Source organism: Poecilia reticulata, linkage group LG21 (assembly GCF_000633615.1).
Source record: "Poecilia reticulata strain Guanapo linkage group LG21, Guppy_female_1.0+MT, whole genome shotgun sequence".
Classification (NCBI taxonomy): domain Eukaryota; kingdom Metazoa; phylum Chordata; class Actinopteri; order Cyprinodontiformes; family Poeciliidae; genus Poecilia; species Poecilia reticulata.
The window spans coordinates 3853932-3873627 of NC_024351.1; the positions used below are offsets into that span (position 1 = coordinate 3853932).

The 19696-nt window shown below is 37.0% G+C and overlaps 1 protein-coding gene across 3 annotated transcripts; it reads left to right on the top strand.

Annotated features, from left to right (window-relative positions):
* Nucleotides 1-981: 981 nt before the first annotated feature.
* Nucleotides 982-19295, top strand: ttc13 (tetratricopeptide repeat domain 13). 3 transcript variants are annotated; one of them, XM_008397256.2, is made up of 23 exons: nucleotides 982-1246; nucleotides 3047-3144; nucleotides 4589-4664; nucleotides 4736-4806; nucleotides 4905-4970; nucleotides 5837-5929; nucleotides 6762-6878; nucleotides 6967-7077; nucleotides 10960-11042; nucleotides 11139-11280; nucleotides 11357-11531; nucleotides 12633-12789; nucleotides 13560-13690; nucleotides 13778-13910; nucleotides 15103-15195; nucleotides 15276-15359; nucleotides 15970-16054; nucleotides 16871-16980; nucleotides 17660-17795; nucleotides 17966-18045; nucleotides 18132-18210; nucleotides 18880-18959; nucleotides 19035-19295. In XM_008397256.2, exons 1-23 carry the CDS (start codon nucleotides 1078-1080, stop codon nucleotides 19147-19149), a joined length of 2484 nt encoding a protein of 827 aa, XP_008395478.1. In that variant the 5' UTR covers nucleotides 982-1077; the 3' UTR covers nucleotides 19150-19295. The 3 variants fall into 3 exon arrangements, with proteins under 3 accessions (XP_008395478.1, XP_017157541.1, XP_008395479.1); XM_017302052.1 differs by having other exon boundaries at nucleotides 16874-16980; XM_008397257.2 differs by having other exon boundaries at nucleotides 3050-3144.
* Nucleotides 19296-19696: the final 401 nt, after the last annotated feature.

Consider the following 19696-nt stretch of genomic DNA (forward strand, 5'->3'; position numbering starts at 1 on the left):
CACATAATCACCCAACAGCCTATTAAAACTGTGAATGAAGATCACCAGACACAGAAGATGCCTCAAACAAACGATGTCTGCTTTGCACACACTCAGTAAAGATTGATAAAGATTACATTGCTGGTACAGAATTCTGATATTAAAGTTTGTCAAAGCAAATAAAAAATTCTGCTTAAAAAAAAATCAGATTTATGTTGGTGTTGAAGTAAAAAAAAAGAAGATTAAAGTTGGATTAAAATCATAATTCTGAAAAAAAAAAAACATAATTTAGATATATTTCTGATATGAAAAATACATGTCAGAATACTGGGGATAGGTTTAAATTCTGAGATTAGAGTCAGAATTTTGAAAAGAAGAAAGCAAAAATTATTTTGTAGCACTGCAATTTTCTACTACATTGAATGTTCCGAGGGCTGCACAGTGGCGCAGTTGGAGAGCTGTTGCCTTGCAGCAAGAAAGCTCTGGGTTCGATTCCCGGCCCCTTCGATTCTCCCTGTGCATGCGTGGGTTTTCTCCGGGTACTCCGGTTTCCTCCCACAGTCCAAAAACATGACTGTTAGATTAATTGGCCTCTCCAAATTGTCCCTAGGTGTGAGTGTGTGTGTGCATGGTTGTGTGTCTCTGTGTTGCCCTGCGACAGACTGGCGACCTGTCCAGGTGACCCCGCCTCTCGCCCGGAACGTCAGCTGGAGAGGCACCAGCAGCACCTCCTGACCCCACTGAGGGACAAGGGTGTCAAGAAAATGGATGGATGGATGGAGATGTTCCGATATAGTGGCCTCATATTATTAGTTATTATTAATAATTAACAATTACTAGTAATGGTATTAATTATTTATTCTGCCTAGAAACCCAGGTAGAAGAAATGCAAACTAATAATAAATACTATTTAATAGAAAGATTCAACGTCAGTTTTATTTTGAAAGTGTTCACAGGAAGCGCTCATTTTCGACGTCATTCCGGAAAAGCCGGTTTGACGCGCAGCMGAGCGGCTCGGACGTTGTAGTTTCGATGAGCTCTCAGATTGCGGCTCTCTTGTTCTGACTGCAGCAGCTTCCGTCACTCATGTAGCCGAACATGGCCCCTGCCAGCCGGGCTGTTGCTGTGGTAGCGCTGTCGCTGCTCTACCTGTGCGGTGGGATCATCTCCACGGAGTTCTTCTCCACTCTCACGCTGTTCAACAACGAGCTCCACAAACAGGGATGCAGTTCGCTGTCCGAGTGGGAGGACTACGCTGCGGACTGCGGTAAGCCGCCTCTCTATCGCTGCCTCTCTACAGTTTGCCACGTCCTGCTTGGTCCAACTGTCACCCGGTTAGCTTAGCAGCTAATAGGCTAATAACAACAAACAGTGACAGCTCAGAGACGCTGACGAAAGTCACCTCTGGCTGGATAACACGTCGGTGTTAATGAGGCCGGGGAGTTTATACATGTAGAATAAAGAGTAGTTTACTTCTTGTATTAACTTTGATTAATTCAGCACAATAATCATCTTTCTTAATTGCATAATTTAAAAAAAAGAAAATGATCATCTTGGTCTTTTGGGGCGTTTTACTAGTAATTGCAACATTTAGGTTTGCTGTTTCACAAAGATTCAGCTTTAAAGACATTTTGTTCTTGGAAACTCCTTTAGTAGAGGTTTCCTACAAATCTAAACGCACCAGGAACTACATCAGAAACTTACATAAATTCAAATGTAACCAAATAAAGCCTTTGTAAGAGATTGTTAAAGACAAATCTTTACATTTAACCAAATAATTGCACTATAGAATACAGTTTTAGGAGAGTAGTTAAGTGTGAAGTTATTGCAAATAAATATATGAAAACACAGGTTTCATATTTGACTTTAAACCCTTGATTTAATAGTTTGCAGAAATGTCTTTACAGCATCTTTTGTAAGTGTTTAGGGATGTGTCTCTTCTAGCTTTGCATATTTTTATATTTAGAAGCTAAATTGTGTAAACTCAGTTTACTCAAATAGATTTAGATGTATTTTTCCTTCATTCAAACTGCAGCTTTAAACTTAAAATATAGCTTTTTCTCTTAGTTTCTCTGTCATATATAATAGAGATTTTTAGTTATCTTTATACTCCTGTTGCATTCAGAAGTTATGTGGTCACCATTATCTTACAGTGAGACAGTTCAAATCCCAGTTTTCCATGCAGAGTTTGCATACTCTTCCTGGCTGTGCGTGGTTTTCTCTCACAGGCCAGAAACCTGGATAGGTCACTTTGCTCCTCTGTTTTTAGATGAGTGTATTTGCATGACCTTTTGGTGCATCCTGTCTATCTCATGGCAGCCGCCCTCCTGCAAACCTGGACAGGATTAAATGGGTAAAGAAAACCGATAATGGCGGATTTAAAAGCTCCCAGCAGATTCAACGTTATTTGAATAAAAACTCTACATTCTTATCCACACATGCCTCATTGTTTTGTAATCCTTTATTTTAGGGCTAAAACGATTAATCGGAGTAGTCATGATTAATCGATTGTTGAAATAGTTGTCAACTTAACTGGAACATACAGACTCAAAAAAGGCCATTTGGTAAAAAACCCAACATATTCAGAGCAGTAATTAAGCCAAAATTGTACAAAAAAATTAACATTTTGCATTCAAGATAAAAACACTGTTAACTGTGGATATGTTTTAGTCAAAAGTCACCAAGTGACCCAGTTTTAACTTCACCTGGTTCAAATTTATTAAAGAAGTGTTATAAAGTAATGCTCTAGAGTTTTAGACAGTCAAATATTTTTTTTATTTAAAAGGAATTAAATTATTTATATATTTGTGTATTTTCTATTGCAAAAGAATAATTGATTAATCAATTACTAAAATAATCGATAGTTGCAGCCCTAATTACTCTGTATTGTTTTCGATATTAGTGGCTGTTCAGATGATTAATCGATTAATCTGAATTAATACGATTAATCATCAGTAAAATCGATTAATTGATTACTAAAATGGTTGGTAGTTGAAGCAGTACTATCTTTAATTCACTTCCACGTTGAACATTCAGTGTGTAACGTCGAATTGAACATTTGTCTCAGCAGAGTCTTCGGTTCTACAGTTCGAGGACCCAGACTGCGTGGAGGGAAGCAACCCGCCGTGCGAGTCGGTTTTCTCTCTCAACGCTGAAAAAATCCTGGTGAGCTCCACACTAATCAGATCTACCACTGCTTACTTTTTATAAAAAAAAATAGAAGATTACATCCAGTTTATACCACTTAAACTCAGAAAACTCTGAGCTTTTAGCTGCTACAGCTGAGTTGCAGCTTTGAATTTTCTGTTTAGTGCTGATGACTCATTTGAAAGGCAAATGGAAAAAACTCGGTTTAATTTAACCTGCATCAGGTCTTCATTTATTAAGTTGAGCTTCTATCTTTAATGAACAAACTGGAAAGATTTAGTGATGTAATCTGTTGACTTTAGATTGTTTTATGTTCGTGGGTGTGGTCCTTCGCACTGATAGCCACACCCTGGACTACAAGCTTGCCTTGATTATTATTTTTTTCTTCTATGGACTTGGGACTATTCAAAGTCACCAGCGTCTGGATTTCGACATTTTATTTCATTATTCTAAAGAAGTGAATGTTCATTCTCTACAGCTAAAATATAGCAGATGTGGTTAGTTTTTGTCCAGATGTTGTCTCTATTTGGAGCCGCAGAACAATATCAGTAACAGTCAACACAATTGTGCATTTTAATGCGGTTGAAAAAAATTCTGAATTTTTAGAGATTGAAAAATATTATAACTTAATTGAAAACAATTTTGGGTGAAAAAAGCTTCCAAAAATTAAGCGTTTTCAAAAAAAAGTGCTGAACATGATAAGATAAGAACATTACCTAACTAGGACTGCAGCTAACGATTATTTTATTAATCAATTAATATGACGATTAATCGATTAATCGGACAAAATTAGCACAAATTGCAGATTTTTCATTTAACCACTTAACGCTTTATTTATTTATTTTGCAATATTACGTATAAAAAAAACAAATAAATAAATAATTCAGTTATATTTTTTAAATGAGAGAAAAAACATTTTATTGCCCAAAATGCAATAGCAGTTTTCCTTTAGTGAAAATTTCTGAAACTCAGAAAAAAATTAGATATTTTTTCTTGCAGATTTTTGACTTTTGGCGCTCAGAAACATCCAAGTTGATGCTAGAAAATTTCCCAGTTTAATCTCCAAATTTTTGGTGAATATTTACTTTCCAGTTTTTCTGGTAGAAAAGAAGAGTATGTTGTACCGTGATACGTTTTTCAGCCGATTCGTCCATTGCTCAACGTTTTCCTGAATAATAAAAGTTTTTTTGTGTTTTCCTTTTGCTGTGACGATGCTGGAAAAAGCCGACTGGAACAGCAGAAATTTATTTATGGCTGATCAGAGGCTCTTTTTTAAGGGTGTGAAATGATTTCTGTTTGTTTTTGTATCTTTAAATTTAAGGCCCAAAACAGGAAACTTTTATACATCCTCCTCACACAGGAAACCGATACGCCGTTTTGTGTTTCTGTGCGATATCTTTATGTTTCTCTCGTTTCTTCTTCCTGTGTCGGTGTAATCGATCTGGTTTTGATCTCCCCACAGAACCAGGCCAAGTTGTTTATAGAGCAAAAGAAAATCCCCTTCCCTGTAGACAACCAAAACACAAACGAGGAACTGGGTGAGTTGATATCCACATTTAAGAGGCTTTTTAAAAACTCTTTTACCTCCTCTTTTTTCCTCCCTCTGCAGCCATATGCTACGTTCTGATAGGAAACGGTCTTTATGACGAGGCCATTAAACATTTCTCCCTCTTACTTCAGGTGTGTGAGCATCTAACTTTAAATTCATAACATGTAAAAGCATTTTGTAATTCTCCAGACAGAGATATTCTTCATAACATGCTTTGTTTCTGACGCAGAGCGACCCGGAGTTGGTCAGCGCCATCTATGGACGAGGGATAGCTTACGGCAAGAAAAGCCTGCAGGTGAGTGACGCTTGCAAAATGCACAACATGTTTTCATTTCTGTTTTACTCTGTTTAAAGCTTTTTATAGAGTTCCAGCCTGTAAAAGTTTCAGTTTCAGTTTTGAGTGTGAATTTGATGTATTTTTAGTTTTATAGTTCTGCAAAAACCAGAGCGGCTTTCTAAGAGTTTAATTTCTTAGGAAGGAATCAAAATAACAGCAGGTTATTATTGCAACAATAAATTTAACTTTAATTGCACTGTTAAGCACAGCTTCTCTACCTTGTGTTTTTTTGTTTGTATTACCTTAAACCAGCATTGGGATGACCTTACACAACTGTTTTCTTCATGAATTTAATGCAGTTTAAACCAGGATTTTAGATAAAGTGAATAAAAGACTTTTTTTTTCACGCTGTCTGAATTAAAATCGGACAAACCTTCTCCTGTTTTAGGTCTGTTAGGTTTACCAAAAGTATTTCTATTTGCTAAATGCAGCAATAATCTATGAAGGTGTGTTTGGACCATTGTAGACAGAAATAAGGAGTACATTTCCTGCAAAAACCGTGGAAATATTCAGATTAATCTTAGAAATTTTCTAGGAAAAACAAGGAACTTTAAGAGTCTGAAAAGTCAAATATTTCCTAGAAATTTTCTATAAAAAATGTGGAAACTTCTGAGCTCCAAAAATTTACAATTTTCGACTTTTATCAGAAGAAAGAAACGCAAAAAGTTTGACCCAATTATTAATTTTGAAAGCAATGCTGCCAAGCACTGAGGAAATGCATGCAAACTTCTGATTGAGAAGACATTAATAAAAAATCTAAAATTAAAACTGAACTGTGTCATTTTAAAGATTTAAGTTAAACTGTAACTTCATCTTCCTGCCAGGACATAAAGAACGCAGACCTGGCGCTGTACGAGCTCAACCGGGTCATCGCACTCGAGCCGAACTGGCCCGAAGTTTATGAGCAGAGAGCTGAGGTGAGGCCTAAACAGAGGTCAAAGGTCACGGCGACAATAAAACAAACTGCTACTCCCATAAAAGAAGATTTTCTTAAAACGTTTCTGCACGTTGTTTTCAAAGTAGAGGGGACTGCACACACTCTATGCATGATTATATTACAAAATCATACGTGTAGATTCTGCCTCTTCAGTTCGCAGAAATTATTTTAGATGTGATAAAATATAGATAAAAATAAAGTTTTTGCACTGCAAAAACATAAAACCTTACCAAGTATTTGTCTAGTTTCTAGTGTAAATATCTCAGTTCAGTTTAAATAAGACAAAACTAACTTACAAGCAACTTTTTAGGAAGATATAAGGGCTCATAAGACAGTAATTTCTTAATATTGATGAAAAATTACTAGTTCATGTTTTTACACAAATGTTGCTGTAAGTGAAATAATCTGTGGAACTAGAACTTTTCGTTGACATGAAACAAGCTCCTTTATTTAGCTGAAAAGTTACTTTGAAGTCAGGTTCAGGTGTAGTGGTATATTTGCATTAGTAAAAGACCATAAATCCTTGGTTAGGTTGTGTTTTTTGCAGTGTATTTGATGCAGAAGCAGCTGTGATGCAGGTGAGCTGAATACTGTGAAACCTGATCTGCACCACTCCCCATGTTTTTGAAGGTGTTTTATCAACCTTTTCCTTTTTGCGCCACTCTCTGCAGCTTTGTTGTACTGAACCAGAAACAGTTTAACTCTGTATAAACTAATTCATCTGGCAGTTTTTCTGCCTTAAATTCTAATTTCTACTTTTCTTGCATTACTTTTAAACTCCGTTCTGATATTTTTACACATTTGTTGTTCAGATTCTGTCGCCTCTGGGCCGGATCAGCGAGGCTCTGAGTGACCTCACCAAAGCCATCCAGCTGCAGCCGTCAGCTCGCCTCTACAGGCACAGAGGAACTCTGCTCTTTATTTCTGAGGTCTGACCTGCAAACCCAACACATCTGCATGTTTGTGCTCCTGTTTTCACATGTGGACGAGTCACATCATTTTTCATGCTCTGTCCAGGATTACGTTGCAGCCATGGAGGACTTCCAGAGCTCCTTGGAGCTGAAGAAGAATCAGCCCATCGCCATGCTCTATAAGGGCCTCACCTTTTTTCACAGAGGAATGCTGAAGGTAGGCTCGCCTCAGATGCTTTCAGTAGAGAACATGTGTCAAACTCGAGGCCCGTGGGCCAAATCCGGTCCGCCATTTATGCGACCCTCTAGATTGTAGACTAAACTAATCGATGGAGATTTTATCTGTTTACTGCTGAATTATATCAATCAGTCCCTCCAGCTTCTTGTGAATTATTGGGGAAATTCACACAAAATCAACAAATCCCTGCACTTTTTTTCACTAATACATAACTGGGAGTTTATTGCAGATTTTTCTCAAACATTGTCAAAAACTTTCTTACTTGTACTAAACAGCTGCCTCAGCTTTAATTGATGTCAGATTATAGTCCATAATACACACAGCGAGTAATAAAAAGTTGCATTTACCATCATAAATAAGCGCAAATGTTGCAAATATTTCCAGATTAAAACCACAAACACTTTGATTTTTATTGCAAAAAAAAATTACAAAAACAGTCGTGAAATCCTGGAGTGACTGAAAAGATGGTCAGTATAATTRAATTTTAAGGATTCATTATTTTTAACATTTTAATGGGTTTTATTAACACATCCAGGCTCAACCTGCCCTCTAGGAGCATTTATGAACTTGATTTGAGCAAAAATAAAAATGAGTTTGACACCCCTGAACAAGAGCAATAGATTTTTAAATGAAATAATCTGCAATGTAGGATCAGTAATTTGTCCCTTCTGGGTCTGTGTTATCAATTTTAACAAACAGAAATATCTCATAAGTTGCTTTTAAGCACCTTACTTTCCAATATCTCACTGCTGGAGAGATAAATTATACATTAAAATAGACAACAAGATATTTAAAAAACAAGAAAGTCAGAAGTAAAGTGTTTGTTTCTGTTTATGGAACACATCTGTCTAAACAAACCAAAGAGAATAGGTCTATTTTTACTTTTAAGATAATAGAATATTATTTTCTATCAAGGTAGATTATTGTATCATTACAGACATAATGTTTGAGACAAAAGCACCAGTTTTATCATCCAGCTTTTGAAAACAAAACTAGAAATTGAGAGAGAAGAAACAATAAACCATGCAAAATTATTTTTGTTTTAATTTATTGTGTGATTAATTRATTTACTGCTTATTGCTACAGGCCTACTTAATATTTGTAAAAAGTGCTGCTGTCTTGCCAGGTCCCTCTTTAAAAAGAGATTTTAGATTTGAATGAGTTTTTTTATTTGATTAAATAAAGGTTCATATTGATGTAGAATATAAAACAAAGCGCTTTTATCTCCCTCTGTCATTTTTCTGCTCTGGACTTTGCCTTTCATTATTAAATTACTGTACATAGACACAGCAGCTTAGAGAATATCATGCTCTGCCATTACTGCAACATCATTCATGCATGCCAAATTTTTTTTAAAATAAAATTTAACCAGCTGCTGCTTTGTTGAAGTTCCACTCACATCGGCATGCTGGATGCTTGAAACTAAAAGCAAAGCTGTTGGCTTGACCTGCTTTGTCATTAATTCAGCTCATATTTATCAGAAAGCAGGTTGGGTTTATTAAAGGATTTAAAATTTATTTCCCCAGTTTCTACTTTTGCCTTAAATTTGGAAAAAGAAAGTTAAAAGCACCACACTCCATCCTGACACTTCAGAACCTGTTAAATCCACACCAGTGCACATTTCAAAGCTATCACAGCAAATAATGTTTGACAAAATTTATTTAATTTCCTCATGTAATGTATGTATATGTAAACTTATTTAATTGGGTGTGTCTCATTGAGATTAAAAATCTATTTTTTATAAAAGTCAGTCATTTATAAATCAAAACTTTTTTTCAATACGCTAGAATAAATTGAAACATAGGGAACCACGTGACGACAGTTTTACCTGAGTAAACCTCCAGAGTACTTTCACAGCCTTGCTTCGTGGTTCAGAGGTGTTGATTTAAACCTCTTGCTGTTTTCAGAACCTGAAGGCGTTTTTGTCTCACCTTCAGTAGAGATCATATAAGAGTTGTTTTGATGAGTGTTGCCTCTGTGTATTGTCACCACGGCTTGGTGTTGTACTTTGCAGACTGCTTGCAACTTTGAGGGAAAAGGTTGTTCCACATCCTGTCTGGTTGTGTGCTAAACCACGAGGTTACCATATATTTTTGTCTGTATGCTTACAGACCTGTTGAATTGTAGAGCCTTGTTAATGTCCTCTCTGTGATCATGCCTTTAGATTTGGAGTCTGAAACTTTCAAATTGTACTCAGGATTTGGACTAAAGTGGTGGACTAAGAACACAGCCTGGAGGCACACCACAGCTGAGAATGATGGTGGAGGATTTGTGACTTAAATTAAAACTTTAGGAATTTATTTAATCAATGAATTGTTCTAATTGATCATGTTCACAGCATAATGGAGGAGCATTGTTGTGCCGATGTGCTGAAGGTGGAATGTTGGAAAGAGTTTAGAGCTTCTTAAAGATACAGAGGCCCAATTTCTAGGCGTCAGATGCTAAGTCAATTTTTTTAAAGCGTGTTTAATATATACACCATTTTTACAACAATAGAAGGTAATATAGTTACCTGATTGTGCTATAAAATACCACATTGTGCCTGGAAATTACATAATACGGCTACTTTAATTAACTAAATTGGTGGACCAGGGACACATCCTTGGGGGACACCAAGGCTACGACTTATGGGGGAAGATTTGTGTCTTAAATGAAAACATTGGAGATGAATTTTACCAATAAATTGTCCTATTCTGAGCAGCTGATGCTTTATATTTTTGCAAAAATACTTTCATTCAAGCTAAATTTTTTAAATGTTTCATTAAGAAACCTTTCTCTGAAKAAATAGTTGCTTTGTAGGTATGTGATGATTTCTGCTTTTAAAACATGAAAAACCTTGATAAGATGCTGTCTATTGACTTTTTGATTTCAGTTTGAGTATTGCCTATTTGCCTATTTACACAGATTAAACAGTAATTTGTGACCTTTTATTTATATATATATATATATATATATCTTTGTGGCTTTTATCACTTCAACTAAACTGCCACTGAACCATTTCCTGGGGAAACCCTGTGAGGCGCCTACCAGCAGCTAGGCCTCAACCACAAATAACAACACCACCACCTCTACTGGTGCTTTAAACACCAGATCACTGTTATCGCGACAGGAAGTTCCCCGTGGACGGTTTTATCTTTTGAAACTGCAGCAGAGGTGATTGCAGAGAATGTGTCCTCTATCTGATGACCCCGTTCTCTTCACGGACACTCTGATTTATGGACCAAGTTCACAATCTGTAAATTATTGAATGGATCAGTATTTGGCAAGCAGCAGATGGCAGAGATAATTTCAACGCCACCTGTTCAACCAGCATTGATCTACTGACACACTATTGCCAGCATAAACTGTTTGTTTCTTCCATAGGATAAATTAAGAAAAAATTTCACAGAAAGTGGAAGATTTAATTTCATTTATTTATTTTAAACAGTTTTTTAGACAAGAAAACTAGSAATCGGTAGGACAAAACAAAACATGTGCATACATAACCACATAACCAAGATGATTCAACTGTGAGTTCACCATTATGTCTTTTCAGTTTGTCGCAACAAAATGTCGCAGTTAGGGATGCAAACAATTACTCAACATACTATTAATTGTTGATTAATGGTTTAATRGATAAGTAAATCAATTGCAACTAATTTTTATTATGTCTGCTTTGACCACCTTTTAGTGTTTAGTTTGGCCTCCACCCAGCAGAGGGCGCTGCTGGTTATCCTTAAGCAGAGCTGTTGAGATATTTTATTAAAATTAAACTTTGGTCCAGTTTCTATAGAACTGGACCAAAATACCAGGTGGGGTTTTGTGTTTCTGCAGTGCAGTTTGAGTGTTTCCTCATGGTGTGTGTTGTTTCTCCTTCGTCAGGAAGCCATCGATGCATTCAAAGAGGCTTTGAAGTTGAAGTCTGACTTCATAGATGCGTATAAGAGCCTCGGACAGGCTTACAGGTCTCCTTTTGTTTTCTTTTATAGAAGCTCACTCCAATTTTCCGCTTTGCTCTGATGAAAACCAATGTTGCTTCTCCTTTTCTCGTCTCCCTTCAGAGAACTGGGGGATTTTGAATCGGCGATGGAGAGCTTCCAGAAGGCCCTCATGCTGAACCAGAACCACATCCAGTCTCTGCAGCTCCGGGGCATGATGCTGTACCACCAYGGCTCTCTGCAGGAGGCCATYGGGAGCTTCAAGGTGCAGAAACACTCACCRCTTTACGCTGCACCACGGTCAGCAGAGTGAACCTARCTTTGTGTTTGTTTCCCCACAGAGGTGCCTCCATTTGGAGCCCTACAATGAGGTGTGTCAGTACATGAAGGGGTTGAGCCACGTCGCCATGGGTCAGTTCTACGAGGGCATCAAAGCTCAGACTAAAGTCATGCTGAACGACCCCCTGCTGGGACAAAAGGCCAGCTCCGAATACCTCAAAGTGAAATACCTCCGAGGTGAGTGGGCCTGCACTTTCACACACCGAAGCAAAAACAGTGACTCTTTTGTAACCCCAACACTTCTGAGGGTCAGGGGTGTAGAAGTCGGGAATTTCTCAGTATAAACTGCAAGACTGGAGTAAAGGGAGACGGATCAACCTAAAAACTGAGATTTCAGTTCACGTAAAGTGAACCCTGGTGCGGTTTGAGAGCATATATGAACCCCAAGTGGACTGAATACCGCTCCAAAAGCAGGAAGTGAACTATAGCGCAGAGCATTCTGGGTAAATACAACCAAAACAAATTTGTTAGCTTAGGACTACAGTGAGAAATGGCTCATGGTTTATTACCAGCGACAAAAGAGAAATCCTACAACCACTAAAATATAACTCTCTTCCTCAGAGGTTTTGTGTCGTTTCCCTCAGTAGTTCTTGGTGCAGYGCCACCACTGGTGAGGAGGGGAACAGGATTTTCCATTTTGTTTGGTTTGCTTGACAGTGCAGCACGAACGTGAACCAAACCAGCTAAAAATGTAACAAATGTTCCAATTCTGGTCCCCAATCGAGTCCTAAAGGACCCATGCCTTAACTGTTGACAAATGTAAAATAACTGTAGTTGAAAGTTGGAAAGGGCATTCACTGCATCGTTTATCATGAAAACTGTATCCGAGTCGTTGTCCTGGTGCCAAAAAGAAGCCTAGCAGAAGCTATGATTTCTTCTAGTTGGCATTTGAATTTTGAGCAAATCTTCAAAACGTTGCAAAATTACACGTGGCTGTAATAAAAAAGAAGCAGAGGTTGCAAATTATCATGGAATTGGCATCTCAGAAAAATTGAGTCCTCCCCTCCAAGCTGGAGGTTTGGTCTTTGTGCCTCTGGTAAGGTACAGACCCAATAGTGGATGGGAGAAACTTACTCTACAGGTGTGTTTCCACTTTAGCTGATTAACTCTTTTTCAAAACGTTTTCTCTAATAATTCTGAAATTTAACAGATTTAGTAATCCTAACTCATCTAAAACAGTTAAAGTTTCATCTGAATTAAAGTCCAACAGTGAGAAATGTAAAGTTTTATCTGGTTTTACCTGCAGTTTATTGAGCTGTTTTGTTTTTTTTCCTCCAGAGTATTCCCGTTACCTGCATTCCCACCTGGATATCCCTGTAGCGGAGTACAACGTGGACCAGGACTTACCGGGGAATTTTAAGAACCACTGGGCCAAGAACCTGCCGTTTTTAATAGAGGACTATGAGGAACAGCCCGGCCTGCAGCCACATATAAAGTAGGTGTGACGCATTCATGACAGCAGATAGGGCTGCAATTAACGATTGTTTTAGTAATCGATTATTCTGACGATTAATGGATTAAAAATATTTGGAACATTCTGCAGATTTTTCATTTAACCTCTTGAGTTTTTAATACAATATTAGAAACACATTAAAAGAGGCAAATGAACAAATAATTTAGTTCCTTTTTAAATAAACATTTTGTTGCCTAAAATGGAATCACATAGATTCAGTTAGTGAATTTGAACCAGGAGAAGCTAAAACTGTGTGAGTTATTTTTTTTTATTGTTTTGTTTAAATTAAATGTAGTTTAGATATTGGTTACCTGCTGTAGATTATTTCTAATCTGTTTTATTAGTTGTAATTTAAGGAACTTTCCAATATTTGTCTTGAAAATTGGAAAAATAACAATAATCTGCTTCATTGCTAAGATGTAAGCACAAAGAATTTGAGTTTGGTTCCAAACGCTCACAGTGTGCAGACATTATTTATAATTATAAGGTTCAGAAATAAAGTAGTTAATAGAAGGAACAGTGTGTACATGTGCATGCTCCAAATTGGAAAGAACTTCAGAAATCCTGACTAAGGTTGATTAGGTTCAATTTGAACCGTATAAAACATGCTCTGATGTTTTAACCCGCCATAATATTCTCAAGTTATTTCATGCTCACATTAATCAACCGAAGCCTGACATTTATTAGACTTCCTGAAAACCTCATTATAAACATCATGAAGCGACGTCATCCGTCGTGTTTTTGGTCCTCAGAGACGTTCTGCCTCAGAACTTCGACAGCTACAGCACCGAAGTCCAGAAGCTGATCTGCACGGCCGACCATCTGGGCGCGCTGATGCAGTACGACACGCCCGGGTTCCTGCCAAACAAAAGAATACACAGAGGTACCGGCGACTCCGTCCTGAAGTCACAGATCAGGCTTTAGAACAGAGATAAAACACAAAGCGTTTCTTTTTGTTTTGTTTTSAAAGCGATGGGGTTAGCAACGCTGGAGGTGATGCAGGCGATGCACCGGACGTGGAGCAGCTCCAAAGTGCGAGTTAACGGAAAGACGCGGCAAATGCAGTGGAGAGATATGTTTGACATAGCCGTCAAATGGAGGAGGTCAGAAAAACCCTCATTCACCTTATGGGTTTGTCTCATAGTTTTGGAAAACTAAGAGAGAAAACCTGTTAATTCCATGATGCTTAGGCTGTAGTAAATGCTGTAGAAAATCTGTAAATATATAAATGATTTAAGTAGTGYAGTTAGRTGTTCTGTGCAAAAGATAAAACTAAASAGATGAAAGGAATAAATGACAATTTCATTGAGATTAATATCAACTTCTATTCTGTTTGCTCCTCAAATTGTTTGAGTAACTGTAAGACTTTTGCAATAATCTSCATGAGACATAATTCTTTTTACTTTTTCAAATTCTTTTATGCTGGGAATTTAGATTTTTCTGAGTTTCAAAGTCAAACTTTTTTGACTTTTTTCAAAAAGTCAAAAACTCCTTGAGTTTTTGATGACTCAAAAGTTTCAGAGTTTTTGATAACTCTTTGAGTTATCAAAAACTAACGATTTGCTACGAAAGGGAGGATAATATGGCAGAAAAGCGGCCGAAACCTATACTCTGAAATGTATACGTTTTTTTCTTKAAAATGTATGAGATCTCAGAATTTGAGTTCTTGAAAAATTTTTTACGTTTATAGATCAGAAACTTTCTATTTTTTCCTAGAAAATATATGAGATTATTTTCAAAATATGATTTTTTTTCTTGGAGGTTTTTGACTTTTGGGGCTCAGAAATTAAATTTTTTCTAGAAAATTTTTGAGTTTATTCTCAAAATCTTAGTTTTTTTGACAGAAATTTAAATTTTTTAAAAATCTACAATGGCCCTAATGCGCCGTCTTAGACTTTAACCTTTTTTTTGCACTTTTACTGATACTTAAAATATGTTTACCTAAAAGATGTTGGCATTGGTTTGCCCTCATCCTGCCGTATTGCTTTAAGAGCTTGTACCCCAGGAGCAAGCTCTTAAAGCAAATAAAACCACATTAATTAATAGATCGCTTATTATTGTGCTGCTTAGCAAGGAGAAATAATTTAGATGATTCTAACTGACCTGAAACAAGATAATTTTGTTTTGATTTAACCTCAAACAGTGAGAAAAAAAGGTGAATGTGTCTTTTTTTGGAGTATGTAAACTTCAGGTTTCAACTGGATGGTTTTATTTTTGTATATCACAGAAATCTTGGTTTTTACTCTGACATATTTCTGAGTAAGTGCACTAATCAGGCTTTTCCTGTTCCTGCAGGATCGCAGATCCGGACCAGCCGGTTCTGTGGTTGGACCAGATGCCAGCCAGGAGCCTCAGTCGAGGCTTCAACAATCACATCAATCTCATCAGGTCGCAATGTGGACAAATTTCACCTTCACAGAAACTTTGGTCCTTTAATCTGAAGTTTTCTCTGTTTCCTTTCTCCTCAGGGGTCAGATTMTAAATATTAGATACCTGGCCTACTTTGACAACATCCTAGAGTTTATTAAAGACAGAATATTAGTGTACCACGGGTAAATTACACCGAACGTCCTTTCAATTTTGTTCACAAACTATTTGTATGGAAGGCCATTGTAGAAAAAAGGAGTAATTTCTGCCAAAAGTTCAGAAATTTTGAAATTGTCAGAAATTTTCTAGAAAAATCTCTKAGATTTCTGAGCTCCAAAGGTAACAAGGTTCTGAGAAAAAAAAAACTTTGATGAAATTTTTAGGTTAATCTCGTGAATTTTCCAGAAAAAACGGAAATTTGAAAATTTTAAATGTTGAAAGAAAGAAAAATGACGCCAATAAGCAGAATTGTGGACTTTTGAGACTCAGAAGGTATCCAAAAGCCAAACATTTTTTATTTTTTAAAGTCTGAAATTTAGTTTTTTTTTTTTTTTCCAAAAAATGAAAAATAAAAATGAATAAATAAATTTCTTAATTTCTAAGTTTCTTCGACCAAAGTTTTGACTTTTTAAGCTCAGAAATTTTCATGTTTTTTTTGTAGGAAATTTATGAAATTAATCTCAAAATTTGGCAAAAATTGACTCTTTTTTTATACCTGCAATTGCCTTATTTGCAGTTTTAACAAAGACAGTTCCTTCTTTTTATTAAATAGTTACTTTMTTCCATCTTCATCAGGGCGTACAACCCAAGAGGCCTCCTGGAGGTCCGCCAAGCACTTGAAAATGTTAATAAAGTAGAAGATCTGCTGCCAATAATGAAGGTAAGAAGGAATCAATCGATTAATGTTTTATTAGATTAAAATTTGTTCCAATCGATTAACTAAAAACGTCCACTTAGACCTGCTTTTAGTGTTGTAGTTTGGCCGCCATCCAGCAGAGGGCGCTGCTGATCATAATGAAGTGGAGCCGTTGAGAGACAGAAACAAAGATGGCGGATCCATATTAGATCGGAAAAGAGAAACGGTCCAAACAGAGTCCGTTTAGGGGTTAACGCTTTATGCGGTTCTTTTTAGAAATATAAACACTCAGTAAGCTCTTTGAGTTATCAAAAACTAACGATTTGCTACGAAAGGGAGGATAATATGGCAGAAAAGCGGCCGAATGGATAATAATTGTAACATGATGGGGGGGGGGAAACATGGCGCCAATATGCACGGCTGTGAAGTTTTAACATTTCTTCAAGTGCAACAGACAGTATTGCTGCATGAATATCTCTGTTTATTGGAAATTGTTTCACATATTTTTCGTTATTGTTTTGTTATATTTTATAATAGGTTTAAAAATATGAGAACTACAAGTTTTTGTTTAGTCAGTCAGTATTTAATACAGCTGACACAAAATGTTAAAATTTAATGATTTAATTTTAATTCAGCATTTTATGGAAAGACCAGTCGGCTGTCGTGTTTTTAAGAAAATGGCTGCTTATCAAAAAATTGTTCCTCGATAAGATCAATGAACTTTAGATTAATCGATCATTTGCATCAATAGTCAGGCAGTTAATGRTAAAATGTGGTTTTAATGTGACTGTTTAAGCAGTGAAATTCCAGGATTGTTGTTTGTGTGTTTATTTCCTGAAGCAGTTTAATAGTAAAACCAGAGATGGATTCACTGTGAACTCCAAGGTGCCGAGTGTGAAGGATCCTGGGAAGGAGTATGATGGCTTCACCATCACCATCACTGGAGACAGGTAACACCTGATGGAGCCGGACGGTCTCAAGGCCTTAAAACACATTTTTCTGTCCAGTGAGATTTCATATTTGCTTCATTTCTTTACAGCAGAATAAACAAACCCAACATTTACACTAAAATTGGGAAACATGAAATCTGTTACAGGTTTAACCACTAGGTGTCACTGCTTCCCACAAACTGCAGCCTGTAATAACTGAAGCTAATATTATACACTCAGCTGAACTATATAAGTCCAAGAGCACCAAATAAATGTTTTTCTGTGGTTTTAAACTACAGAAATAAAAATAATTTTGTTCCATRTTGACTTATTTTCTTTAGGTTTGCTACAGTGGTTTATGTTTATTATTTAGGCAGTTTTCATCCTGCCTGAGCAGAAAAATTAAGATTATGAAAAAATATTTGATCCTCATTGGTGCAGGACAGTAAGATGACCTAATTATCCACCCACCCACTCACTCATTTGTTTGTTTTTTGTTTTTTCCAGCCTCCATATTTAAATCCCGGCCATTGTAGAAATATCTGCCTTAAGTTCTTAGTTCAAACTATTCAAACCTAAAAACTAAACCCAGAATCTCCAGAAGCTCTGGAAATATAAGATCATAAAATTATTAAGTCATATTTGTATGAATTTGAAGTTTCCTGATTGTTTATGTTGCTTTTTTTTTTTGTTCTGTTAGGGTGGGGAACATGTTGTTCTCTGTAGAAACCCAGACGACAGAGGAGCGGACGCAGCAGTACCAGTCAGAGATCGAGAACATCTACAAAGACCTGACAGTCAAAGGGAAGGCGCTGATGCTGTCCACCGAACTGGGGGTGAGATTTACCTCTAAACGCTTTTCTCTAAAAGCAAAACAAATACGCAGTCAGTTTTACAGACAGCAGTAGAAAGTAAAAATGTTTTCTGACATGTGGATGTTTAACAAACATGTCCTTAATCTGGACGGTTGCAGAAAGCATCACACTTCTTCCTGTTTTTTTTTCAGGATGCAGATGCAGTATGCAACCTGATCCTCTCTCTGATTTATTACTTCTGCAACCTCATGCCTCTATCCAGAGGATCCAGGTGCGTTTCAGTCAAATACATTAAAATCTGCTTTGGTTGAAAAGCAAAACGTGGTATCAGTTATCGGCTGATGTCTTTGTCTTCAGTGTGGTGGCGTATTCGGTGGTGATGGGGGCGCTGATGGCCAGTGGGAAAGAGGTCATCGGTAGAATCCCAAAAGGAAAGGTAAACATCACGGCAAATAAATAAAACCAGTCATTGACACACAAAATATTTAATTATTTATTGATTTATTTCAGACAAAAAGAAAAAACACAAACAAGTAATCAATCCCATTGATACGCATCATTTGTTGGAAAAGTATGGGGGAATTTTTCTGCCATAATCCAAAAGCACACATTTTTATTTTGAAAGCAGGACTTTGTCTTTCTTCTCAAAACTTGTAATGCTTGTACTCAAAACTTCTCCTTGCGCTCACACCTAGTCTCTGTTCAGACTCTCTGCTCGCGTTTGGAAATGCCTTTTGGCACAGTCGCCTGGMAACCTCTCAGCCAATAGAATGAAAGTATTGTACTGGGTGCGTTTGTTTCCTTTTAACGGGTGTGCCTGTGTGGCTACTATCGATTGTAGGGAGAAACAACAACGTCAGCGTTCTGCTCCGTAGCACACTAAACATCCGCCAGCAGTTTGCTACTGATCGTTAACAGCCTTCTGATCTTAGGCAGGAGTTTGTTCACACAACCAACTCCCTACATCCAGTGGGTGGCGCAGGTTGCTGCAATTGATAGTAGCCACAGTCAAYCTTAAATCCAGAGAGATGGATAGATTTTTTTTGTCCAATCATTAGAAATTGATCCTTAATTTATTCTTTTTTTCTGCCTTTATTTGATTCAGTTGGTAGACTTTGAAGCCATGACGGCGCCAAGTCCAGAAAGTTTCAGTAAAACAGCAAAGAGCTGGATGAATCTAAAAAGGTACGATTAGAAAACGATCGCTTTCGTTTGTTTTTCTGAAAGTCCAGTGTGACTCTTAACTTTTCCTGTTCCCAGTTTACCCAGTTGGTACCGAAGTCTTCCGTCTGTAGCAGAGACCTTTCCGTCCATCAGAACGATGATCGAGGTCCTGAACACAGACTCGTCTTCACATTGTCCAAAGAAGTCTTAAAACATCTTCCAGCGCTCAGAGAAATCTGTCAAAGTCTTAACAATGGAGCTTCTGCACAATAACAGTAAAGGGACAAACTTCTACATCCCAAACAAAACGCGACTGAAAAGATCCAAAAATRTTCTAAATTCATACCAAAAAGTGAACCTTGATCTCATTTTTGGAATATTCCCAGTCTTACCATCATAAGTATTCCTTTACAATCACTCTTGGCTTCATATTTATTATAAATTGACATATGACATGCTTTAAAACGAGCGACAGTCATTATATTAGCTGCTACTTGATAATGAACACAAAGAATGAACAAGTTGGTAGTTAAAGTGCTGCTCTGGTTTGAATCTTAKAGTTTATTAAATAAACACTGCTGCCAGTTAGTTTTATTTGTTTTTACCTCAACATCAAGCTTTAAACAGATCTTTCAGTTTTTACTGCAAAAGTACAAAATTTTGTCAAGCAGTTTTAATATTGATGGAAATGTTCTAGTTCAACTGGCGCCGTTACCTAGCAACGCCGGCCAAGCCCGTCGCCTAGCAACCGAGTTCTA